This window comes from Muscardinus avellanarius (assembly GCF_963383645.1).
Source record: "Muscardinus avellanarius genome assembly, chromosome: 3".
In the NCBI taxonomy this organism is placed as follows: domain Eukaryota; kingdom Metazoa; phylum Chordata; class Mammalia; order Rodentia; family Gliridae; genus Muscardinus; species Muscardinus avellanarius.
The window spans coordinates 134,204,822-134,230,985 of NC_137788.1; the positions used below are offsets into that span (position 1 = coordinate 134,204,822).

The following is a 26,164-nucleotide window of genomic DNA, read 5'->3' on the forward strand; positions in this document are numbered from 1 at the left end:
AGTTCTGCATCCTCCCTCCAGGAGGCGGTTCCCAACTGTGTTTCAGAGTCCCCTTTAGAGCTTTCTAAAAATACACACACTGGGGTACCACCCTGAGAAGGATTCAGGAGTTGGGCAGAGCCTGGGAATTTCTTCAAATGTTTCCCTGGGGGTTCCAATACACAGCTGCGGCTGAAATCTATTTTCCTCACACAGGCCCTCTTCCCTCCTAGCACACCCCAGTTCTACTTCGCGAATCAGGCCAACAACCACCCTCTGCACCCCCTGCCTGTCGCACCCATACCCCACCACCAGGCCCGCCCAGCACACAAGAACCAGCTCTAAAGGATAAACTCTGCTACTCAGTACTTATTAAGCAGTGTCCCTCTAACCCCCTGCCTCATTCTGGATGCTGGTGCCAAGGCCAAGCAAGGCTCTATGGCCAATGAAGACACAGTGAAAGTGGCTCCCCCGTCGGGCAGCCTCGCCTCCCAGCAAGGCCAAGGGTAAGGTGAGAGCCGGTTACATAAGGTGGGGATGCGGATGCGTCCCTCCCCGGGAGGCATGAGCCCTCTAAATTTACTATCTCAGGTTCTAGCTTCCAAACTAACATCCCTCCTACACACACACACATACACGCTCCCTCCCTCTTTCCCTCCCTCTCCTCATGACTTCTGCAGGAGGCGGCAGAATCCAGAAATCCAGACCTGGGCATCACCAGCTGCAGAGTCCTGGCAGTTTTGCTGAAGTCTCACACAGCTCTGCCCTCCCAACCCTGCTCTCTCTGCGTCTTAACCTGCTCTCAGAGGAAGGCAAAATAGGAAACCACCTGAGTTGGGAAGGAATCTAGGCAGGTTTGGTGGAGGCATTTCTAAAGAAAGCAGGTTTCAATTTTCTGTGGAAAGTTCGCCCCAGGGTCAGAGGGAAGGGTTAGAGGACCAGTGAGCCATTTGAGTGGACATCTGAAATAGCTGTCAGAGCAGGGAGAAAAGGAGCTGCCCAGGAGAGGGCGACTGCCCTCTGGAGCATCTACCACCCCGAACACAGGGCCGGGGGCTGCTCCACGCTGCTTAGATGTTGCTACAGCCAGGCGTGGTGGCGCATGCTTGTAATCCCTGCGCTGGGGAGGCTGAGACAGCAGGATCCCAGGCTCACAGCCAGCCTCAGCTACTTAGTGAGGCCCTCTGCAACTTAGTGAGACCCTGTTTTAAAATGAAAACTAAAAAATAGGCTGAGGGTGTAGCTCAGAGGTAAAATGCCCCTGGGTTCAATCCCCAGTACTTGGGGGTTGTGGGGGGATGCTGTAGCTATTCCCAGATCTTAAAAGAACATACTGCCCTATTGTCCTGCTCCTCGGGAAAAGTAAAGTCTGGCAAGTGTGAATTTTCAGCATCTAATCTCTTTTCCCTTGGCAACAAATGTTGCCATTTCATATAATATGTCTGTTGGTAAGGTGTCTGTTGGTAGGCATTATGACATCCTCCTTTTTATAGAGTCAAAAAGGGAAGCTGCTCAGAGGTGAAGGCACTTGCCCAAGAGTCCTGGCTCAAAGTGGGGGAGACAGGATAGGCACCCAGGCAGTCCCTTCTCGACATCTTTTGAGTCCGTGCTGGGAAGTATGGGTGCCAAGGGGTGATGAGCATAGAGAAGAGGGTGGGGGACACAGTTGGTGAGGGTCACTGGTACAAGCAGGCATCCTAAAAGCATGTGCCAGGAGTAGGAACTTAAGATAGTGACTCCTTATTCTGCAAGAAAGTTTGGGATGCAGCAGAGGTAGGATTAAGAACGGCTGGAAATGAAGGGACCCAGCCATGGGCTGGTTTAAAGCAGAGGAAACCACCGACCTCAGTGCAGAGATTTCACAAGGCTCTGAAAGGTACTCTCTCGCCCCCCAACCAAACCACAAGATATCTGCCTACAGAACGCCGTAACATCCTTTAATGTCTTTCCAACATTAACAAGGAATGAAATCAATTCATGGGTCCAAGCCAGCACAGTTTCTTTTTAATGAATCAAGTGTTTTATACCTAGTAAGGGAACATGTTTGTCAGCATCTCAAGTAACATATGTATGCATATACATGTTGGGCGACAGTGTAAAAAACATTTGTTACTATTGGGATGAAAAGTTTGAAGGCAGGTGATCTATCTAATTCGACACCCCCATTTTAGATGTGGAGAACACAAGAGGCGGCCAGACAACCTGTCCAACTTGGCTAACAGCAAAGTCGAGACCGGTACCCAAGTCTCTAATAGCTATCTGGTAATTTCCTCACCAAACCGAAATCTCCGAATGTAAATACCACTGGGAGACAGAGCTGGGACTCTAATCCACAGGAGTATAATAGCAGAAGGGGCTGATCATTTATTTACATCTGCTGCCTGGAGCAAGTTTTGGTCAAGAAGTGGCCAGAATGCAGGGGACAGCCGCGGAGCTGAAACCAAACCACAGGGGTTGCAGAGGACAACTGTCCCACACAAGGAGGCTGCTCCCTTGCCCAGGAAGGCAGCTCAGGGGGCTTGGCTCATCTAGTTTCAGCCAATTTGACTAAATGAGAAGTTCTAAATAAACAGCTGCCTTCACAAATCTCCATTCCTGCCAGGCCCCGTCTCTTTAATGAAAACATCATTGTTGGGTATTTAGCGTTTGCCTTATAATTACATTTCAGTGTAACAGGAGACTCTGAGTCAGGTCCGCGGCTCCCTACCTGTTTGTGGGAGGCGGGCAGTGGTGCTGGGGACTGGTAGAGGGAGGACTAGCCAGATGAGGAGTGGACGGGCTGAAATGGGAGGGAGAATAACAGGGAATTTCTCTAAGGGAGTGACCCTACTGGACAAGTCACAGTTCAGGCCAGAGTTGGGCCATGTTCACTCGCCCCCTCCCCAACCACGGCTCAGCAGTATGTCCCTTTCCAGGGTGACCACGCCAAAGCAGACAGGGTGTTAAGATGTCTCGGGGGTGTCCTCCACGATCTTCCCAAAGGATCATCAAAGGCCCTGAGGTTATTTCGGTGTGGCGAAGCAGCTGGATGGAAGCTCCAGGCCCTGAGTGCTCAATCAGCGCTTCCCCTGTACTGCAAAGAAGGACCGCTGACTGTAAATCCAGATTAAGTCACCTTGAGAGGCCGGTGGTGCGGCAGCAGCAAAGAGAAGGAACTGAGCCCGTGGTTTACCAGCCTTCAAGTACAGGCCGCCATTAGGGCTGGTATTTGTACCCTTGAATCTAGCTCTTCCTCCCCTTGGCCTGGCTGATCTTGTATCCGTTCCTTCTGCTCAGTAGCTCAGACACAGAGGCCAGAGGGGAAAAAATAAGGGCTTTGAAACTCAAAAGCCACCTTGCTGCTGCTGGCCTGTTACCCAGGAAACCCTCGTTGTGGAAGAACGGCCACCTTAAGTTAAAGATCCCAACGTGATGTGTGGTTTCTCGCGGTGTGTCCAGTCTTGGTATCAGCCACTGGATACACGGTAGGCCCCAAACCTTGCAGCTTGGCAGTTCAAAGTCCCTTCCCTCAAACCCTGAGAAGACTGAGATTCTCAATACTAAATGAGTAACAAGGGCAACTTTTCTTCATGTGGAGGTTTTTTTGGATTGAGGGCCATTACTAGGCTGTACCCAGTTAAAGGGCACAGACAATCTTGAAAAGACCTCCAAATGTCTGGCTTTGTACATGCTTAAAGAAACAAGCTGGGTGTGGTAACCCACCCCTGTAATCCCAGTGCTTGGTAGGCTGAGACAGGAGGTTTAAGACCAGCCTCAGCAACTTAAACAAAAATGTAAAAAGAAAAAATAAAGGCTTGGGTATTAGCGCAGAGGTAGAATGCCCCTAGTTTCAATCTTCAGTACAACACACACAACCACACCCCCCCCTAGACATACACTAGATCCCAACCCCCACCAGCCCAATCTACTAAACCAAAGATTAACAAACTTTCTGTAAAGAGGACGAGATAGCAAACTTTTATTAAGCGGCAAAATTAAGAACACTACACAGAGGTACTTTTATAACAAGAGTGAAACAAATTTCCAATAAAATACCTTTATTGATAAAATTCAAAGTATAATGGGTACAGTTCTTTTTTTGTAGTATAGGTCCTGCTAATAAGACAAGTAGAATTGGGGGGGGGGGAGCATTTTGCTTACATGGAATTCAAGCTGAGTGCTACTTACCAAAAAACTGATCACAGTGTTTACACATACAAAGTCCTCTGAGGTCATGGGCGTGAAAGCAGCAGGAGTTCTGGTGACTATGTGGTAGGCTGGGAATCTGCATTTTCCTTGAGCCCCAGGTGATTCTGGTAAGCTCTACTGCCTAGTGAGATTCCACCTCTGGACCCTAGATGATGTGGTCCTCACAGCAGAGATGATGTCACACTGCTTGGCCTACCCCTTAAGGAGTTGCTGGGAAGATTAAGTGAGATGATCCATGGGCATTATTAGCAATACTGTCCCTGATACTAAGGGCATACCAATTCTGCTCAGTTTTTTGGCTATCGATGAAGACTAATAAAAACAGAAGATGCATTCCATGCATGATCCTATATAAGCCACTTTCAAGAGCAACTCCTGCTTGTCTTCTTGTTAACCAGTGTCCCCTAAAACCTAAAATGACAGATTCGTTTCAGCCTAACCAGATGCGATGAGATAAACTCGGCGTATGGTTTTCTCTTATAAATCTCAGTGCACAAGGCCTGTGGACCCCCTCTCAACCCCGGCACCCAGAATCTTCAACCGGGAGACTATCTGGCTTTCACTTCAATGTCTTCAATAACAGGAAACGCGCATAACGTGGCCCTGTTCCAAAGTCAAAGAGACAGCTCTTCCCCACAGAGCCTTACAAAAGAGCGATCCAAGGAAAGCAGAGTGTAGAGGCTGGGAATACAGACTAGCTGAGTCTGAATCCTGGTTCTTCGGATTCATGGGATAACCCCTCTCTGCCTCAGTTTCTTTATGCATGATCTAAGGATCTCAATAGGGCCCACGCCTCATAATGCCGTTGTGGGGATAAATTAATTGATATGTGTAATCCACACAGCACGGTGTCAGACACAGCAGGGAGTCTATGTAAGCATTAGCTGTAAGTTATGCCTCAGTGCACCCCAATATCTTTCTGAGATGTACGCTTTCATACACTGAGCCTCTACTGAAACCCAGCTCAAACCAGTTTTACTAGTTAAATAGGAAGGTTGCTCCCACTTTACAGAAAACCAAGCTTCCAAGAGGGAGGTCAAGGTGAGCCGACCCCAGGTCACAAGGGACAGTCTCCTACCTCTTTGTGGCAGGATTCAAACCCAGGTCTGTGTGGTTCCAGGAGCCCAGCTTCACCAGGACCTCCAAAATCAAACTAGCACAGTAGCGCTCGGTAGCAAAACTCTCCTGGTCATGACCGTGAGGCCATCTCACTCACATTCCCTGCCTGCGAATCCCTGGTTGGCCTACACACACTGGAGTTAGTATCGGGCTACTTGGACCCAATTGGGCAGTAAGTCAGCCTGGAAAACATCATGCGGTGTATTCCAAAGGTCAAAGTGAACGCTGGCTTCCCGGGCAGCTTTGCGGGACACGGCCATCGAAGTTAGTCTCCAGGCAGACGCCAGAGTTCAACTGCTGAAGTACATAGAGAGATGCCAGCATGGGGAGCCGCAAACAAACTGCCTGGGTCCTAGGTCAAGAGCTAAAGAAAGGCCGTGACTGTCTTCCAAAAAGCAAAGCTTGGTCCTTCTCTTTGGGGTTGGGGTCACTTTGACTATTGTAACTAACTGCCTCCCCCGGCCAAAAAAAAAAAAAAAAAGAAAAGGGAGGTTAAGAGGGAGGGGAGTCCCGCAGCCTGCCGGGGCGCCGCAACACCCCCTGGATCGCGGAGCTCGACCTACCTTCCCAGAGAGGAGGGCCCAGCCCGGAGGCGTCTCCCCAGCATCCCCGACCACTCACTCGTCCCTTCCGGGCGAGAGGCCGCCGTCCCGGGCTGCAGCCTGGGCCTCGGAGTCGCGCGAGCCCCTCCCGCCAAAAGCAACCTCCTGCTCCATCGCCCCTCACCCCATCACTTCCGCCGGGGAGGCCAACACTGGGGGTCGGGGCGTCCTCGGGGCCACGTTCCCCGCGTCTAGCCCGCCCGCGGGCGATCGGAGCGCACGGAGGCGGCGCCGCGCTCGGGCTCGGCGGGGTCCCCGGGGCCACCGGGCGATGGCGCGCGGCCCCGCTCCTCCCCCACGGCGACAGCAGCCGCGGCGACAAAATGGCAGCCCGGCAGCCAGCCTTGGGCGCGCGGGGCCCCGGCGGCCGCCCCCGCCCCGCAGTGCCGGGGCGCCCAGGGGCGCGGCCCCGGGTGCAGACGGCGGCCCGGAACCCCGCGCCGGGCCCGGGAGGCCGAGCCCTGCCCGCCGCCGCCGCCGCCGCCCGGCCTGCCGCGCCATGGGGGAGGGCGGGGCGCGGGAGACCGGGAAACATGGCTGCTCGTCCTAGTTCGGCGTCGCGGCGTGGCCACCAGCCCCCGGATCCGCGTGGGGAGCGGCGCCGAAGGTGGGTGCGCGGGGCCCCGGGGCCGCGCGGCGGGCAGGGGCGCTCTCCGGGAGCGGTCTGTCTCGGAGAACGTTTATTTAAAAAACAAAAACAAAAAACAACAACAACAAAAAAAAACCCGGCTCCTCCCCCCACCCCTTTTGTCCCTCTCTCGCAAGCTCGCCCCCTCCCCGCGCGGAGGGCGCCCCCCCGCCGCCGGCGCGCTCGGAAGTTTAAAGGGCCGGCGGCGCCCGCTCCGGCCTCGCGGGCGGCGGGGCTCGGGGGCTTCCGGAAAGTGCGCGGGAAGCGCGAGCCCCCCCCGCGCCACGCCCAGCGCCCCCAGGCCGGGCCGCCGCCGCCGCCCGCCCCGCCGGCACCCCGCGGCCTCCGTCCTCGGCGGCGCCACAAAAACGATCTTGTTTCCAAAAGTCCGACTCGGGTCTGGGGGAGGAAGCCGGGCCTGCCCGCGCCGGGGCCGGGGCCCGGGCTGCGCCAGCGCCGCCCCAACTCCAACTCCGCGGCCCCCCGGCCGCCCAGGCGGGGCCCGGGTCCTCCCCGCCCGCGCCCCTCGGGGAGCCCGCGGGGTCTCCGCCCCGCCCCGGCCGGCCCGCGAGTCGCGGAAAACACTAGTGCTCGAAAGCGCGAGGCGCAGAGGAGGACGGCGCCCGCGCCGCCCTGCTCCTGGGGTGCTCCCGCCCCGGCCTCCCCGCTCACGCCCGTGTAAGTTTCCTCCCGCGCCCGCCCCGTCGACGCGGCCCCCGAGGGCCGGCTCCCCGCGAGCTGCCGTGCCCGCAGAGACGCGGCCCCGGCCGGCGCCCGCCCCGGGCTCCGGCTCGGGCTCCGGGCGGCTCGCGTCCTGACAAAGTTTCCCGAGCCCGTGTAGGAAGCGGGCGCCGAATGGCCGCCGGGGAGCCCGCCCCGGGGAGCGCGGCCGCGGCGGGCCCGGGGCTGCGCCGAGCGGGGCGCGGGGCGCGGGACGCAGCCTCCGGGCAACTTGCACCCGCGGCGCCCGGGGTGGGAAGGCGCGGACGCCGTCGGCCCCGGCACGTCCGAAAATCCCTCCCCCTCCTTCAATTCATCCTCCCCGGGGCAGCAGAGGAAGAAAGCTCAGCATCTGGCCCCAAGGTGGGGTGGAAAGAGTGAGGGAGAAAGGGGAGGAAAGGAAGGGAGGCAGAGAAAGGGAGGGAGGGAGAGAAAGGGCGCGTTCACGAACACTACAAAGTTACAAATATGGCTCCCCCGTCTCTCGCCTCATCACTGCAAAGAAATGAAGACGCACTTTAAACTCGAGCCGGGCCCCGCTCCGCCGCAGCCCCCTCCCCACGCGCGCTCCCCGGGGGCCTCGGCCCCCATTTATCACAAACTAAACCGGACTCGCGGAGCCCAAAACTTATTGTGTGTGCGCGAGCGAGAGACGGGGAGGGGGCGGGAGGGGGATACGTTTATAAAACGCGCCCCCCCTTTCTGTTGTTAAATCCGGGAGGCAGCCCCTCTCCCCCTCCTCCCCCGGTGATCTCTCCCCTAGACCGAGTCTCGGGAGCGGCGGGCTCCGGGGGCTATTTCGGCCCTTTCTCTCCGACCCAAACGCGTGCGCCCGCCGGCCCCCGATGGGTGCACACTCGCACGCACCCTCTCGCACCCACACTCGCACACGCGGGAGCACACGCACAGGTAGTCACACACCAAGGGCAGCGGCGGCGGCGGCGGCCGGAACATGCTCGGATGGCGTGGCAACCCCCCAACCTTGCAATTCATTTGCAGTCGGACCCCCGAGCCCACACCTCCCGGGCACCCCCCTAAAAAAAAAAAAAAAGTGCCTCCCCCAACGCGCGCGCGCGCACACACACACACGCACACACACACACACACATGCACATACACACAAAGTAGGAGAATGGACCGACAGAGATATTTTTGGCAAATGCTCACATCAGAGGGCGTCCTGTTCCGCAGCTCTAAATGAATCCGTTTGTCCATGTCCATCTCTCGCGCTCTCTCTCTGCAGAGGCTCCCGCGCCGGCGGAATTCAATCAATAAACCCCGAACCCACGGCCGCGCGTTTTAGGACTTTGAAGGCTCAACCAGCTCCGCTCGGTTCTCGAGCCCCCAGCACCCGCGGCGCACCCTAACCTGATCGCCGTGGAGGCGGGCTCGTCGGGCCCGCGGACGAGCGGCAGCAGCTTGAGCCAATCGCCGCTGAGGGTCTCCGGGCAACAGCCAATGGTGAGGGCGGCGGGGGGGGAAGGGTCCAATGGGCGGGCTGCGCAGCCGGCCAGGGAGGCTCAGCCATTTGGTTGTGGTGCTGGAGACGGACCCCTTTAGATTTCGGGGCGGCTGAGGAGCGCGGCGGCTGCTCCGTGGCGGAGCGAGGGGGGTGGGCGGAATGGCGGGGGAAGGGAAGGTGGCTGTACCTCCGGGCCCGAGCCGCCGGGCCTCGCCGCCGCCGCCGCCTCAGCGCTGGGCCGGGGGCGGGGCTCAGGTGCGTTTCCCGCGGGGGAGGGGCGCGGCGGGGGTCGGGGCCGGGTCCCCGCGCCGGGCCGCCGGGGCCTGCGCGGGCGGAGGCGGGCGGCCTGAGGTCCGGGGGTCGCGGGCCGGCGGGCCGGGGACCCGCCTGGAAGTAGGGGGCGGCGCGCTGGGGGAGGGCCCGGCGGGTTCTGGGGTCAGCCGGGCGGCGGGGCGTTCTCCACCTCCGCCGAGACCTCCCGCCCCGCCGCTGCCGCCCCTAGCCCGCGCGCCCCTTCCCCTCCGGCCTCGTCTTGGCGCGGCCGCCGCCCTCGCCACCGCTCGAATAAATGAGTAAATAAGAACAAGATGCTTCCACCTTTGGATGACTTAGCGCGCCGTCTCGACCCTCTCCGCGGAGGGGCATTTAATGTTGCTGTCATATAAAGCCAGCTTAAAAGGAGTGACCACCAAGAGCCACCCAGGAGCTTGTTTAGGCAATAAATGTATGAAGACCATAGATTAATAACTGTTGCTGACTGTATAGAATCTATTAAAAAAGAGAAAAGGAAGGTGCTAATAACTCCTGATTTTCTGGGCCAAACATAATTTATGGGCTTTATAGACCTAGTGAAAGAGAACGGCTCAGTTTATTCTAATCGTCCACCTGAGTCATTTGGTTCCGAGTTGCCAAGGGAAAGCCCTAAGTGGAGCACTTTCTCCAGGTTTTTCAGTTTGCTTGTCTTTGTTTCTTTAATTATGTTACATTTTAAGAAATCCTAGAGCCCTAATTTCCTCTATGGTACCAACTTCTTATGGCCAGCCCTAGAACCTTGTCGAGTAAGTTGGCTGCCTGTGGCTGTTAATAAATCACCGGGGTTGCTGTCAACAAGGACAAATGCATCTTTACCTCTTAGGCCACACCATTGTATTTGCGTGTCTATTTCTACAGGTCCGCACTGCCCCCAGGTACTTTTTAGACACCTTCTGTTTATTTTTTAGGACCCTGGGTTCAAGGGAGAGATAAACCTGTATATATGTTGCAAATTTAAAATACTGTTACATAACACAGTTTCATTCTTTTGCATAAAAGCTTAGGAGGAAATAAAAAAGCTGCAGAATATAAATAAAATGCTTGTACAGAATGCCATCACTGGAAGAAACTAATGACTAATACTGCAACCTGTTGGATTACAAAACTGAAGCCCTACAACTAAGCATTTTTCTCCGTGTATTCTTTCAGATAAAATAATAAATGCAATTTAAAATTGAATGCTTATTCTTTGAATACCTGGGAAATGCAAAATAAAAGTTATTGTTTTACTTCATCTGGGTATAAACTCATTTTTTTTTAACTTTACTTAGCTGATATATCTTATTCTCAGATTTTGTTAATCTTGATGAAGGCTATTTGTGTAGTTGGACATTTTTGTTTGTATTGGCTTCTTTTTAAGACACAAGGGACACCAAATTACCTTTTTTGCCATTGAGTCAGTTGTTATTTCTGGATATGGCATTTAAGGCTGTACAACAGAGCTCCTCATCACAAACACATTGTGTCAATATGGTGTGTAGACTCTTTAACACAAGAGTCCTGAAGTTTATATTGGCTTTCATGGTGAATGCTCATCTTCAACTTAAGACCTTTAACCAATTGAGACCACACTGCTAGCAAAGAGATGTGGGACAGTGGTTCTCTGGAAGAGTAATCCTTTTAAAGGCAACCAAGTAAATGTAGAGATGTGCCCCATCCAACCCTGCTAAGCAGAGCTGGAATCAGCCTACCAGTACTCAAGAGGATGACTTGGAAGCCTAAATTGCAGGTTAAATTTTGGGGGGAAAAATTATCTGATCACTAAGTCAAACTATTAAATATAACTTAGAAACATCTTCATACATTTTGATAACTTTTATATGAGTGTTAGAAAATTGGTAGAAGGCTTCACTGGCTCTCAGTCATTACAGAACCTGAAATATCTATGGAGCCAGGCGTGATGGTGCATACTTGTAATCCCAGTACTTGAGAGGCTGAGACAGGAGGATCAGGGTCCACAGCCAGCCTCAGCTGCTTAATGAGGCCTTCCACAACTTAGTGAGACCCTGTTTCAAAATAAAGAATTAAAAAATCGGGCTGGGGTGTAGCTCAGAGGTAGAATGCCCCTGGGTTCAATCCCCAGCAACACACACACACACACATACACACACACACACACACACACACACTTGAAATATATCAAAGACATTTTTGTGAGTATTGACCATTAACATTTTGGAAGAAAAAAATTTCTTGCTCAAAGTTTGTTTCTAAGAAAGCAGTAATATGTTTTGTTTTCGGAAGGAATATAGTTTATCTAAAGCTAAGCCATTTGCCCTATAAGGACCAAACTTGGGGGGGGGTCCTCTTAAATTCCTAACAGGGGTCTTCAATTATATTTTATTGCATTGTGGTACTCAGTAAATGCCCTGAATCGCTGTGCTTATTAGAAATTACAGTAAGAAAAGAAGCCTCATATCAAGGAATGCTGGCAGAATTTTGATAACGACTGGGAACAGGGGGAGCTCCTCAACAAGCGATTCTACAACAGAAATTCGATTATGAAAGATGTGGTCTCTAACTTCTACATCTGGATTTGAGACCCACTGAGAAGAATAAATGAGATGCAATTCAAAGTCAGTTTCCCCTAAATAAAAAAAAAAAAAGATGTTCTTAAAGTAAGAAAAGATAGCTTCTTCTCTTGCAAACTAGTTTCCATCAAACACCATTCCAAACAAGTGCGTGGAGAGCTGTTTTGTTCTCCAATACACCTGAGCAACGGGTGTCCTCAGCTTCTTTTGATAGGTGTTAGGAAGTACTGCTGTGCGGATACTCCAAATACTCACACCTTTGCGAAGTTTGAGCTGGTTCGCCCTTGTGGGGTCTCTAAAGAGCTAGAGCCTTGGGTTCGCGGCCCTTTCAAGAGTCAACCAAATGTATTCGCTGTGAAACTTTTTTTTACTCTTGGGCTTCAAGCACTAGTGCTGGAACCTGGCCATAGGACTCTTCCACCTATATCGTGGCTCTGCTGCTTGGACCCCAAGACAATGTCATGGAAAGGCTCCAGCTTAATTATGCTCTCTTTTGTCTTCCTATATAAATAGCTTTTAGGAATGTAGATTCTTCTTTTGAAATCCATGGTAACAGATGTGAAGACTATTGCATTTTGAAGAGCAAAGGAATGTTGAGACTCAGGATCTAAAAAGTTATTCTTGGTTTTTTCTTTTGCTTAATAAAGCATTGGGTGCGTTTTTTTTTTTTTTAAGAGTTTAATGATTAAATAGTTACCATATCAGTGGGATGGGTCATGGAGGTAAAGCACTGTTAGGTTAAGTAATTATATGTGATTTTCAAAATTAAACCAATAGTCGAATCTTAAAATCAACATAAGGATGGTTTAAAAAAAAAAAAGAAACTATCACCTACATAGTTGTTTGGAAATCTCTAAAAGTTCTATAAATTGGCTTCTTAGATTCTTTATTTGCCGTACTGGGGATGGAACCCAGGGGCATTCTACCTCTGAGCTACACCCCCAGCCCTATTTTTAACTTTTTATTTTTTATTTAATTTATTTATTTGTGTGGGGAGGTACTGGGGGTGGAACCCAGAGGCTTTCTACCTCTGGGATACACTCCCAGGGCTATTTTTATATTTTATTTGGAAACAGAGTCTCACTATTACAAGCACGGGCCATCATGCCGACTTTAACTATTTTGAAACAGGGTCTCACTGAGTTGAAAAGGGCCTCACAAATGATGGGATTACAAGCATGCGCCACCACGCCCAACTTATTTATTTATTTATTTATTACCTGGAGATTGAACAAAGGCATTCTATTGCTAAGCTATACCCCCAGCTTTATTTTATTTTTTATTTTAAAACAGGGCCTCACTGGGTTGCTGAGGGTCTTGATAAGTTGCTAAGGCAAGTCATGAAGCTATGATCCTCCAGTCTCAGCCTCCCAAGTACTGGGATTATAGATTTATACCATCACTCTCAGCTCTTAAATATATTTATTAAAAATAATTTTGGGGGGGGGTCGGGCGTGGTGGCGCACGCTTGTAATCCCCGCACATGGGAGGCAGAGACGGGAGGATCGCGCAGGATCAAAGCCAGCCACGCTGGCTTAAGACACCCTGTTTCCAAATAAAAATATAAAATAGGTCTGGGAGTGTAGCCCAGAGGTAGAAGGGTTTCCAGGAACCCCAGTACCACCAAAAAAAAAACTAATAATAATAATAATTTGGGGGTAGCAATAAGAGGAAAATTTGTTCACTGTTCATCAGGAAGACAAGCAGAGATATAGTTCTTATTTTTAGTATAAAGTTCTGTGTATTTGCCAGGCACGGTGGCACAAGTCTATAATCCCAGTACTTGGGAGATAGAGACAGGAGGACTGTAGATTCAAAGCCAGCCTCAGCGATTTAGTGAGAACAAAACAAAAGATATGACTATAAAGGGGAAAAGATGCCTTACTAATAATGGAATTAGGATCCATATACTAAGACTGTGGCTAAGGGCAATTTAAATTGAAAAAATAAAAAGCAATTAATTTAGAGACTATTTGTTTTAATCTATCCCAGCTTAAAGTATATCTCTATGAAGAAAAGTTACTATACTATATTAAAATGGAGTAGAGATCAGGGTTTCGTGTTTTTTTTTTTTTTTTTTTTTTTGGTGGTCCTGGGGGTGGAACCTAGAGGCTTTCTACCTCCAGGCTATACTCCCAGACCTATTTTATACTTTATTTGGAGACAGGGTCTCACTAAGTTGCTGAGAGCCTCACTAAGTAGCTGAGGCTGGCTCCGAACTTGTGTGATCCTCCTGTCTCAGCCTCCCAAGTGCGGGGATTACAAGCGTGTGCCACCACGCCCGGCCTGAGATCAGGGTTTCTATGAACTTTTTATATACTTACTGTTTGCAAATGATATTCATAATCTTTATCCTACATAGAAAATCATCCTCTCAGATTCTCTGCTTTCTCAGTGGTCATTTGTACTTGCAAGTAATGATCTATTTTAAAACATATTTTTTACCTTCCCGAATTAGAGATTAGTTTAATGCATTTTGAGAAGTTAGTAAATTTTATGGCATTTCCAGTGGAAATGTTGAGTCGCCTCCGGATAGTTAAATTTCCTCTGGAAGTTCTGCATTCTAACACCTTAAATATAAATATTTGAATTGATTTGCATATGACCAAATGAAATAGCCATGTTAGGTGTTGAGGAATCTTACCCAGTAGAGGAACACATATTTTACTATCTAGATTGGTTTCTTGGTCCAGTAATTTAGCTGAGCTTCTCTTAGATCTAGCCTTCGGCTGTTGGAGAATTATATGACATCTACATATGTTTACTAAAAGGCATCTTTAGTAAGTATGAGGAAGACATTCCACTAGGTTAGCCCAACATAATTGTCTGGGTTCAGGTATAGAAGCACTGCTATAGGTAAAGTAGAAAGAAAAAAAAAAAACAGGCAAATTCAGGACACAAGTTTGCAAAGATGTTGATAGTGAAATCATGTTGATAGAGAAAGAATATATTCACATGCCCAGGAAAGAAGGGAGAATATATACAGATAAAATGATGTTAAAAAAAAGAAAGCTTTTAGCCGGGTGTGGTGGTGCACGCTTGTAATCCTCGTGCTTGGGAGGCGGAGACAGGAGGATCCTGCAGGTTCGAAGCCAGCCGCGCTGGCGTAAGAGACCCTGTTTCAAAAATATAAAATAGGTCTGGGAGTGTAGCCCGGAGGTAGAAAAGAAAGCTTTTTTACAATGGTTCTGTATGGGTGACAGAGTTTTTGTTGTTTGGGGGGGGGTGTTTTTTATATTTTAAAAGTTTCTCAGTTGATAAGTAATTTTTGCAATAAGAAAATCAGTTGTATAGCTGGGCATGGTAACACACTCCTGCAATCCTAGCACTTAGAAGGCTAAGACAGGAAAATTGCATGTTCAGAGCCAGCCTCAGCAACTTAGTAAGACCCTTAGTAACCTAGAAAGAGCATTTCAAATTTAAAAAATAAAATAAAAAGGACTGGGGGTGTAGTTTGAAGGTAGAATGTCTCTGGATTCAGTCCCCAGTACTACCAAACAAAGTAAAGCAAGATGAAGGAGAAGGAGAAGGAGAAGGAAAAGAAGAAGAAGAAGATTCTCTAGTTGTTTTTAATGGAAAATATTAATTTGGGGTATTTGTGCTAGTCAAAATTCTTGGATGAGGACAACAGAAATTTAGCCGATCAATGCAAGGAGGCAGTATGTATGTATGTATGTACGTATGTATGTATGCATTTATGTATGCATTTATGTATGTATTTATTTACTTTGGTACTGGGGATTGAACCCAGGGGCATTCTACCTCTAAACTACATTCCTAGCCCTATTTTATTTTTATTTTGAAACAGTCTCTCTAGGTTGACGAGAGTCTCACTATTTTCTGAGGCTGTCCTTGAACCTGTGATCCTCCTGTCTTACTGAGATTATAGGCATGAGCCACCATACCTGGCTTTTATTTTGAAACAAAGTCTGGCTAGGTTTCTCAGAGTCTCCCTAAGTTGCTGAGGCTGGACTGGAACCTGGGGTCCTCCTGTCTCAGCTTCCCAAGTACTGAAATTGCAGGCATGCGCCACCATGCGAGACTAGAAGACAGTTTTTATTTGTTTGTTTGTTTGTTTGTTTGTTTGTTTATTTGTGGTATTGTTGAACCCAAGGGCGTTCTACCTCTAAGCCACACCCCCAGCTCTATTTTTCTTATTCTTTATTTTAAAACAGGGTCTCACTGAGTTGCAGAAGGACTCTCTAAGTAGCTGAGGCTGGCCACGAACCTGAGATCTTCCTGTCTCAGCCTCCGAAGTACTGGGATCACAGGCATGTACCATCACACTCAGCTATAAGACAGTTTTTATAAGGCTCTTTTAAACTGGGCATGGTGGCCCATGCCTGTAATCCCAGTAGTTGGGAGGCTGAGACAGGAGGATCGCAGGTTTATGGCCAGCCTCAACTACTTAGGGAGGCCCTCTGCAATTTAGGCCACGTTTCAAAATAAAGAATAAGAGCCCGGCGTGGTGGGAGGCGGAGACAGGAGGATTGCGCAGGTTCGAAGCCAGCTGCGCTGGCTTAAGAGACCCTGTTTCAAAATAAAAATATAAAATAGGTCTGGGAGTGTAGTCCAGAGGTAGAAGGGTTTCCAGGAACCCAGGAACCTCCGTACCACCAAAAACAAAAAAGAAAAATAAGGTTCAGTCCCCAGTTCTGCTAAAAAAATTAAAAAGTCTCTTGCGGAACCAAAAGAAACAGGATGCTGGGCACCCAGAACACAGCCAAGCTGACAGTCTAGGATGCTCTCTTTTTTTTTCTTCTTTTCTTTTCTTTTTTTTTTTTTTGCGGGCCTGGGGATGGAACCCAGGGGCATTTGACCTCTGAGCTACACCCCCTGCCCTATTTTTGATTCTCTATTTTGAAACCGGTCTCACTGAGTTGCAGAGGGCCTCACTAAGTAGCTGAGGCTGGCTGTGAACCACTATCCTCCAGGTCTCAGCCTCCCGAATGCTGGGATTACAAGCGTGCGCCACCGCGCCCGGCTTTAGGATGCTCTTTAGAGGACCACACACCCGAGAAATCATCTGGATGCTGCAGCAGCCCCCACCCTACTCTGTTGCTGCAAATGACCTCTCAGTATCCTGCATTTTTGTGTCACTTCCTCAAGGTTCAAAGCCCTCAGCCAGAACATTTGCAGCTGGCCCAGCTGTCAGGGAAAAAGATGATCTGTCCCCTATAGCTTCCACAGTGGGATGTGTAACCGCCTCTTACCTATTCTAGGATTCTGCTGAAACAGAAGAGTATTCTGATTCTAGGAGGTCAAAGCCAAAAATCCACAAAACTGATCTAATTCAGTAACAGGTTGGGGCTTTATTGTTGTTGTTGTTGTTGTTGTTGTGTGTGTGTGTGTATGTGTGTGTCTGTCTGTCTATCTGTCTACTGGGGATTAAACTCAGGGTGTTCTATATCTGAGCTATGCCCTCAGCCCTATTTTATTTTGCAACAAGGTCTCAGTAAGTTGCTGAGGGCCTCACTAAATTGCTGTGGCTGTCCTCCAACCTTCAGTCCTCCTGTCCCAGCCTCCCAAGTACTGGGATTACAGGCATGCATCACCACTCCCTGTTAGGATGCAAGTTTTCTAGTGATCCATATTACTCCGTATTAGTGCTTCTCCTGCTTGCTTCTCCTTACTGAGAAGAGACCGTCTCACCTATTCAGAAACAAGCTAAAGCAGAGACAATATCGGAAATCCTAATGTCCTTTTAAAGGCTTCCTGTCCAAGTCCTGTACCAGAATAAACAACAGTCATCAGGGCTATCAACGAAATACTTAGCAAAGCAGAGCTTGTGGTAACATTAAGAGTTTGAAGAAGGAGCTGGGCGTGGTGCTGCACGCTCGTAATCCCCGCGCTTGGGAGGCTGAGACAGGAGGATCGCGCAGGTTCGAAGCCAGCCTCAGCTACTTAGTGAGGCTCTCAGCAACTTAGTGAGACCCTGTTTCCAAATAAAGTATAAAATAGAGTTGAGGGTGTGGCCCAAAAGTAGAAAGCCACTGGGCTTTTTTTTTTTCCATCCCTCAGTACCACACACACACAAAAAAAGTTTAAGGAAAATATCCTAAACAAATTTGGGCATAAGAAAGAACTGGGTGTAGTGGCACACACCTGTAATCCCAGCACTTTGGAGACTGAGACAGGAGGATTGCAGGTCCAGGGTTAGCCTCAGCTACTACTCTCTGCAACTTAGTGAGACCCTGTTTCAAAATAAAGAATAAAAAATAGGGCTGAGGGTATAGCTCAGGGGTAGAACGCCCCTGGGTTCAAACCCCAGTCCCTACCCCTCCAAAATTACTTAAACCACAAAGAATTTAGTCCTAAAGAATAAAGACAGGAACAATCTTTCCATATTTTATGATTAAACACAAAGATACCCAGCTATCAAGTGACACCTTGAGTAGTGATGGACTACTGATAATGACTTTCTATCTGCCCCTCTAAGCATGCAGTCAGGCTCACGTGCAGAACCAAGCTGAAAGATATGTGATGTGGAGTCAGAATCTTTGGGAGCAGACATGTGGTCCCAGGCTAAGTCAGGGTTCATAGCAGGTTACTGTCAATTGAAGCACCGTTTTGAAGGGGAAAAACAAAATGCTGATGGTGAAAGAACGCCAAACGCAAGCACATCAAAGAAGCCCATGTTCCTGGGGATAAAGAGGAAGGTCATCAGGACAGCTTGTGGAAAACATATCAAGACTGGAATATTTTCCCTATTTCCATCATCATTTTAGGTGAGTTAGTTTAGATCGCCTCTCAACTAGAAAAGCAAGTCATACCCTTGCAAGGACTCTAAACAATGCTCTAGGAATTCAATGGTTTTCTACTTCTATTTAAAGCATAGTATAGCTTTTACATGAATAGAGCCGGTTCTGTATAAGTACCAATAACTACTTTCCAGAGCAGCAGTGCAGAGGATTGTTCGGTGACAATACAAAATGTTCTTTATGACTGTTTTATTTGGTAGAATTTAGCTGTTTCTTCAGATTATTTGGTGCAAATAATGTCAGACTGCTGTTTAACAAAATCCATTTTCTCCTCTTCTTGAATGCAAAGATTGTGCTTCCCAGCTGCCCTTGCAGCTAAGTGTGGCCATGTGACTGAGTTCCAGCTAGTACAGTATGAGTGGAGGTGTCGTTGTGCTTCAAGGCCTGAAATGACCCGTGCATTCAAAATGGCTGTGACAGGATGATCTTAGTAACCATGTGTTCATGAGGTGGAACACTCCTCAACCTATGTCCTGCCAACCTGTTGACCTGCCCTTCAAGAGATAAACTGTGACCGAGACAGAAAATCTTACAGTGCTGTGCCATTGCATGTTGGGGACTATTTGTTACTGGAGCCTATGCTAACTAATACACTAATAAAGTTTTTCTTTTCCGTCTTAGTTTTCTTGCCATTTGTTATTTTCTAGATAAATTATTAATTTGAGTATGATTATGCTTGCAATGTATCTTTGAATTACAGATTTAAAGTGTCAAAAGAGATAAAATACAATCCATTAAGAGAATTATATTAAATAATACACACTTAATGAAGAAAGATGGTTCTAAGGGAGTCTATAGAAATGACATGTAAATATATGGCTTTCTCCTAAAATTAGCACTTGGCTCATACTATGTAGAAAATAAATGTCTGTTGTCTGATGAATAGATGAGCCCTCTTTCTTAGCTCCAGGCTGACAATTCAGATGCCCCTTGGACATTTCCAAAACGAACCTTCCCTGCCAGCCTCTGCCTGCTCTGCCTCCACCGAGCTCCTGTATCCTCCTGACGTCCTTGTTTTTATCATAGTGCCCTTGGAATTGTCTTCTGTTGACTCCCAGAGCTAAGTGGTCACCCGTCTGTCTGTCCATCTTCTCACTTCCTCCTTCTTTCTTCCTTTCAGCCCTTTCCACCACTCCATCCAAGAGTGCTCATGCCAGCCTCAGTATCCCTGCTGTTGAAGCCACACCATGTGCCTGGTTCCCAGCTTCTGCTTTTTCACCAATAGCATTTCACAAAAGGGTTTGAGGGTCAATATAGAATTGCCAACTTTAAATTTTGCTAGATAAAAAGTGTGTGTGTGTGTGTGTGTGTGTGTGTGTGTGTGTGTGTGTGTGTACTGAGGATTGAACCCAGGGCATTCTACCTCTGAGATATACCTCCAGAACTTTTTAGTTTTTACTTTGAGACAGAGTCTAGCTAAATTGCGGAAGCTGGCCTTGAACCTATGATCTTCTTATCTCAGCCTCTCAATTATAGAAATTACAGGCATTAGCCACCACACCTGGCTAAAAATAGTCTTTAAAAAAAAAGCCAGCCAGGCATGGTGGAGCATGCTTGGTACTTGGGAGGTTGAGACAGGAGAATCACAGGTTTGCAGCCAGATTCAGCTACTTAGTGAGGCTCTCCACAACTTAAGTGAGACCCTGTTTCAAAATAAAGAATTAAAAAATAGAGATGGGGGTATAACTAGGAGGCAGAATGGCCCTGGGCTCAATCCCCAGCACCACAAAAACAAACAAGACAAAAAATCCAGGCATGGTGGCAAACACTTGTAATGCTAGTACTTGGGAGGCTGTGGGGTGGGGTAGAGACAGGAGGGTCGCAGGTTCACAGCCAGCCTCAGCTACTTAATGAGGCCCTCGACAATTTTGGGAGACCCTGTTTCAAAATAAAGAATATAAAATAAATAGGTCTGGGTGTGTAGCTAGGAGGTAGAAATGCTCCTGGGTTCCAATCCCAGTACCCCCCCCCCCCCACACACACACACACACACACACCACAATTATAAGGCTAGGCACAGTGACATGTCTGTAGTCCCAGCTATTTAGGAGGCTGAGGCAGAAAAAGCACATGTTTGAGGCCCACTCCTCAGCAATTTAGCCTACCCTATCTCAAGATAAAATATAAAAGGGGCTGGGTTATAGCTAAGTGGTAAAGTGGCTCTAAGTTCAATTCCTAGTACCAAACAAAATCTGTCATTTCTTTTTCTATACACTCTTTTTCATTATTATTATTATTATTTTATTATTTGTTTGTTAAGTAGTAAATTCACAGTCTTATGCATACTGTTCAGGCAATCTACCACTGAGCCATATCCCCAGCCCCATAGTTTTCTATAGACTATTTTTTTAATTAATTAATTAATTTATTTAGCCGTACTGGGAATAGAACCCAGGCAGGATTCTATCTCCAGGCAACATCCCCAGCCCTACTTTTTATTTTTTAGTTTGAAACAGGGTCTCACTGAGTTGCAAAGGGCCTCACTAAGCAGCTGAGGCTGTCAGTGAACCACGATCCTCCTGTCTCAGCCTCCCAAATACTGGGATTACAAGCATGCACTACTATGCCTGGTTTATACTTTTAAAATGGTAAGTGACGGGCCGGACGTGGTGGCGCACGCTTGTAATCCCCGCACTTGGGAGGCGGAGACAGGAGGATCGCGCAGGTTCGAAGCCAGCTGTGCTGGTTTACGAGACCCTGTTTCAAAAAATTATAAGAAAAATAGGTCTGGGAGTGTAGCCCAGAGGTAGAAGGGCTTCCAGGAACCCCAGTACCACCAAAAATAATAATAAATAATAAATAAAATAAAATAAAATAAAATAAAATGGTAAGTGATTTGGAGAGGCTGAGACAGGAGGATCACAGCTTCAAGGCCAACATGCATGAATTTAGTGAGATCCTGTTTCAAAATAAAAAATTAGGGAGCTGGGCATGGTGGTGCACCCTTATAATCCCAGCATTTGGGAGGCTAAGACAGGAGAATCACAGTTTGTGGCCAGCCTCAGTTACTAAATGAGGCCCATTGCAACTCTGTGAAACCCTGTTTCAAAATAAAGAATAAAAATTAGGGCTGGGGGTGTAGCTCAGAGGTAGAATGCCCCTGGGTTCCATCCCCAGTACTGAAAAAATTAAAAAGTTAAAAAATAATTAAAAATTATAAAGGGCTGGGGGGTGTAGCCCAGAGGTAGAATACCCGAAGGTTCAACTCAAAGGACTATTAAAAATTGTAATGGTGCCGGGTGTGGTGGCGCACTCTTGTAATCCCAGCATTCAGGAGACTGAAACTGGAGGATCGCGGTTCGCGGCTAGCCTCAGCTGCTTAGTGAGGCCCTCTGCAACTCAGTGAGATTCGCTTTCAAAATAAAGCATAAAAAATAAGGAAGGGGGTTGTATAAGGAGGTCGAATGACCCTGGGTTTCATCCCCAGACCCGTAAAAAAAAAAAAAAGAATTGTAATGGTAATAAAAAATGGTAACATAAGGGCTGGAGATGTCACTCAGTGGTAGGAGAGGTGCTGGGCATGCAAGAAGCTCTGTTTTGGTCCCAGCACCACCAAAACACACACACACACACACACACACACACACACACACTCACACTCACATGCACACGAAGGAGGAGGAGGAGGAGAAAAGGAGGGAGAAAGAGAAAAGAAAAGAAAAAAAGGTAATGTAGGAGTCAGATTAAGAACACTGGACAATCTCATATTAAATAAACTTAATTTTATGAGAACTCATTACATTGTCCAAGATCAGGTATGATGAGAAACTCTTGTGCAGCCCAGGCCCTAAGGTCTTGATATTTTGTCATGTGGCCAGATAAATGTTCCTCAATTCTATTTACAGTCTCCTTTGATCAACAAGAGATCGCCTGTGGCTTGTTCTCCATGTGGCATTTCAGTTTAAAAAGTGACCTCACACTACCTGCTGTGGTTTGAATGTGTCCCCCAAAGGCTCATGTGTTTGGAACAATCCCCAAATTTATGTGTTGATGGGGAGGTAGGGTCTTTGGGGTGTAAATAGGATTAGATGGGGCCATAAGGATGGGGCCCCCTGGATGGGGTTAGTGCCTTTATAAAAGAGAGAAGCCCCTCACTAAGCTTTTATTCTTTCTAATTTTCTATTCCTTATGAATTACCCAGACTCCAATATTTTGTTATGGACATAGAAAAACAGACCAAGATACTATAAACCTTTGTCATTTCTTCTTCTCCTTCTCCTTCCCCTTCCCCTTTCACCCCCTCCTCTTTCTTCTTTTTGTGGTACCAGGGGTAGAACTCAGGGCTATTCTACCTCCGAACTATACTCCAGCCCTATATTTTAATCGTTATTTTGAAAAAGGGTCTCACTGAGTTACAGAGGGTCTCACTAAGTAGCTGAGGCTGTCTGCAAAGCGCGATCCTCCGGTCTCAGCCTCCCAAATGCTGGGATTACAAGCGTGCGCCACCACGCCCAGCTATCTCTTTTCTTTTTGTGTGATTCTTCTACCTTGAACACTCTCTCCTTTTTTTTTTCTTTCTTCTGCACTGGTCAAAATCCAACCTGATATTTAAGATACCATGCCACGGCCTCCTTGGAACCTTTATGAGCTACACTACCCACAGGAATGAGATCTCTCCTCTCCTGGAAAATAAGGCACAAGTAGCACTTACTTTCACATACTAAGTGTATTTACCTGCCCACAAAGTTAAAATAAATCCTTGAATATAAAAACAATGTTTTATTTATTTTTAGCACCCCCATTATCTCAACATTAAACAGTCGATATATGCTTAATGACTTGATAAATGCTTTGAACATGGTAGGCACCCTTAGAGAACCTTATAAGCTGGGCATGGTGGCGCACGCTTGTAATCCCAGCGCTTGGGAGGCGGAGACAGGAGCATTGTGCAGGTTCGAAGCCAGCCTCAGCTACTTAGTGAGGCTCTCAGCAACTTAGTGAGACCCTGGTTCCAAATAAAATATAAAATAGGTCTGGGAGTGTAGCCGAGAGGTAGAAAGCCTATGGGTTCCACCCCCAGTACCACAAAGAGAGAGACAGACAGACAGAAAGAGAGAGAACCTTATAGATCCCTAGCACCTAGCACACATGCACACATACTCGTGTGCTAAGAGATTTAAAATAACTTTCATCTTCAACATCAAGTAAATACTAATAGCCTATTGGGGAAACGGAATCTGCTAAGTAACTTCTTTATTCTTCCTAACATGAGGGGACCAAAAATAAATTCTGGTTTCTAAGACCATAACAGAGAAGCTTTTCCACTACTCAAATTTAATTTTAGGCTCCTACCCAGGAATTGTTTTATCTTTTATTTTAAGCTCCTACTCAGGGTTTAAATTGTCTTGCAGGCAATTTGTAGGAGAAACAGGAATTACAGAGCTCCCTAACTCTAATCTAATTTGGTGCATATGTCAGTTTTAGCGAAGGTACATAGCTTTTCTTTCCTTAGCTTTCTGCATTCATCAAAAGGCAGGAAGGAACGGGTTAACAGACCTCCTCTATCTCGGTCCTTATTCACTTCTGTAAGAGATCTGAGCAGTTTTTACTTCCATGTTCTGTCTTTGACCTAGGAAATCTTTTTTTTTTTCCCTCCAGAAATGGCCTATTCATATGAAAATCAATATGTGAACTTTTTAGTTTTTAGTTTAAGCAAATAGTGGGTTGCGTATGTTTTAGTAAGCCACTAATTGTTTTATGGAACCTTTGAGAATAAAAGGCAAATTTACAAGACTATAGGGCTTTAAATTTAGAGTCAGAATTGTAGTGGAAGAATGCAGTAGGAAGCTTTTCGTGTTTCTTGCACTACAGCTATACACGAAAAAGCAGAACGGTTCCTTAAATTCATTCCCTTTAAGAAACATCTTGACTTTCGCCGGGCGTGGTGGTGCACACTTGTAATCCCCACGCTTGGGAGGCTGAGACAGGAGGATCGCACAGGTTTGAAGCCAGCCTCAGCTACTTAGTGAGGCTCTCAGCAACTTAGTGGGACCCTGTTTCCAAATAAAGTATAAAATAGGTCTGGGAGTATAGCCCCAAGGTAGAAAGCCCCTGGGTTCCACCCCCAGTACTCCCCCAACACACAAAATCTTGACTTTGAATTCTAGTTATAATTGAGTAGCTGGCTTTGGACTGATCATTCTGACATAAACATCAATAAAAGACAAATCATGAAAAACAACAATTTGCAGGTACTGGACAGTGACCCAGGCAGGATGATGATGATGATGATGATGATGATGATGATGATATGATGATTTGTGGGTCTGGGGATGGAACCCAGAGGCATTTGACCTCTGAGCTACACCCCCTGCCCTATTTTTTATTCTTTATTTTGAAACCGGTCTCACTGAGTTGCAGAGGGCCTCACTAAGTAGCTGAGGCTGTCCGCAAACCACGATCCTCCTGTCTTAGCCTCCCGAATGCTGGGATTCCAAGCGTGCACCACCACGCCCGGCTTAGACTTTCTTTTACAGAGCAGTTTAGGCCCCGACCCTGGGCGGATGGGCAGGTGCTGGCGGGGCACCCTTCGGCGACCCCCTCTCCACCTGGAAAGATCCTGTGGTCTGGGCCTCTGGCCCCGACCCTGGGCGGGTGGGCAGGCACTGGCGGGGCACCCCTCGGCGACCCCCTCCCCACCCAGAAGGACCCTGTAAAAAAGGAAAAGAAAAGGAAAATATCATAAAGGGGTCAAGGAGGCCGTGGCAGATGCCAGGATACTGGAGATGCAGACAAAACTTATCCAAATGAACTGGAATCATTGGAACAATTCCCTGCTAAGGAGGACTGCTTCTTCTCTACATTGTTAAGAATCTTGGACATCACCTGTAAGGAGAGAGACTTTAGCAAAGACCAAGGATAAAGGTGGTGCTGAAAGCGGTCTCTGCGTTGGCGGTGGAGACTTGTATTCAGGAGAAGCAGAAATCGGAGCCTACCAACCTTATTTTTTTTTTGGAGAAATTACACCAAAGGTCGAATGCTACTGTTGCGCATGCTTAGGAACACTGGACAACATTCAGAGTGGAAAAAGAGCTTGGGAAAGATTTGAAATGGTGGAGGCAGTGGCAATGGCAGTGGCCAGTACTCAGGGGAGGCAGAGATCTGATGCATTACACCTGGAACCTTTGAAGTAATGACCCCAGAGGCAGAATGCTACCACCACACACCCTTAAGAACGTGGAACAAATGGTTGGGTGAAGAGGGTGCTCGGATTAGAGCCTGCCAAGGGGTGAGGCCGGCAACAGACACAGCAAAGCTGGGATTGGAGCCTGTCGTGAGGCAAGGCTGGTGCTGGAGCCTCCGAGGCCGGGATTGGAGCCTGCCGAGGGGTCAGGCCAGTGCCGGGGCCAATGGCCGGCATTGGAGCCAGCTGTGAGGCAGGGCCACTACTTGGGCCTCCGAGGCCAGGATCAAAGCCTGCCAAGGGGTGAGGCCGGCAACAGACACAGCAAAGCTGGGATTGGAGCCTGTCGTGAGGCAAGGCTGGTGCTGGAGCCTCCGAGGCCGGGATTGGAGCCTGCCGAGGGGTCAGGCCAGTGCCGGGGCCAATGGCCGGCATTGGAGCCAGCTGTGAGGCAGGGCCACTACTTGGGCCTCCGAGGCCAGGATCAGAGCCTGCCAAGGGGTTAGGCCGGTGCCGGGGCCAACGACCGGCATCGGAGCCAGCCGTGAGGCAAGGCTGGTGCTGGGGCCTCTGAGGCCAGGATTGGAACCTGCCAAGGGGTTAGGCCGGTGCCGGGGCCAAAGGCCGGCATTGGAGCCTTCTGTAAGGCAAGGCCGCTATTGAGGCCTCTGAGGCCGGGATTGGAGCCTGCCATGAGGCAAGGGCGGTGCTGGGGCCTCCGAGGCCGGGATCGGAGCCT

General features: G+C 48.3%; 1 protein-coding gene across 1 annotated transcript in view; it reads right to left on the bottom strand.

Moving 5' to 3' along the window:
* Nucleotides 1-8,457, bottom strand: part of ANP32A (acidic nuclear phosphoprotein 32 family member A) — a gene marked incomplete at both ends in the record, with an annotated part of 34,896 nt that extends 26,439 nt beyond the window's left edge. The window contains one exon of the mRNA XM_080692200.1: nucleotides 8,404-8,457. Coding sequence (XP_080548326.1) covers nucleotides 8,404-8,457 — 54 coding nt within the window. The remainder of the gene's footprint in view (nucleotides 1-8,403) is intronic.
* Nucleotides 8,458-26,164: the final 17,707 nt, after the last annotated feature.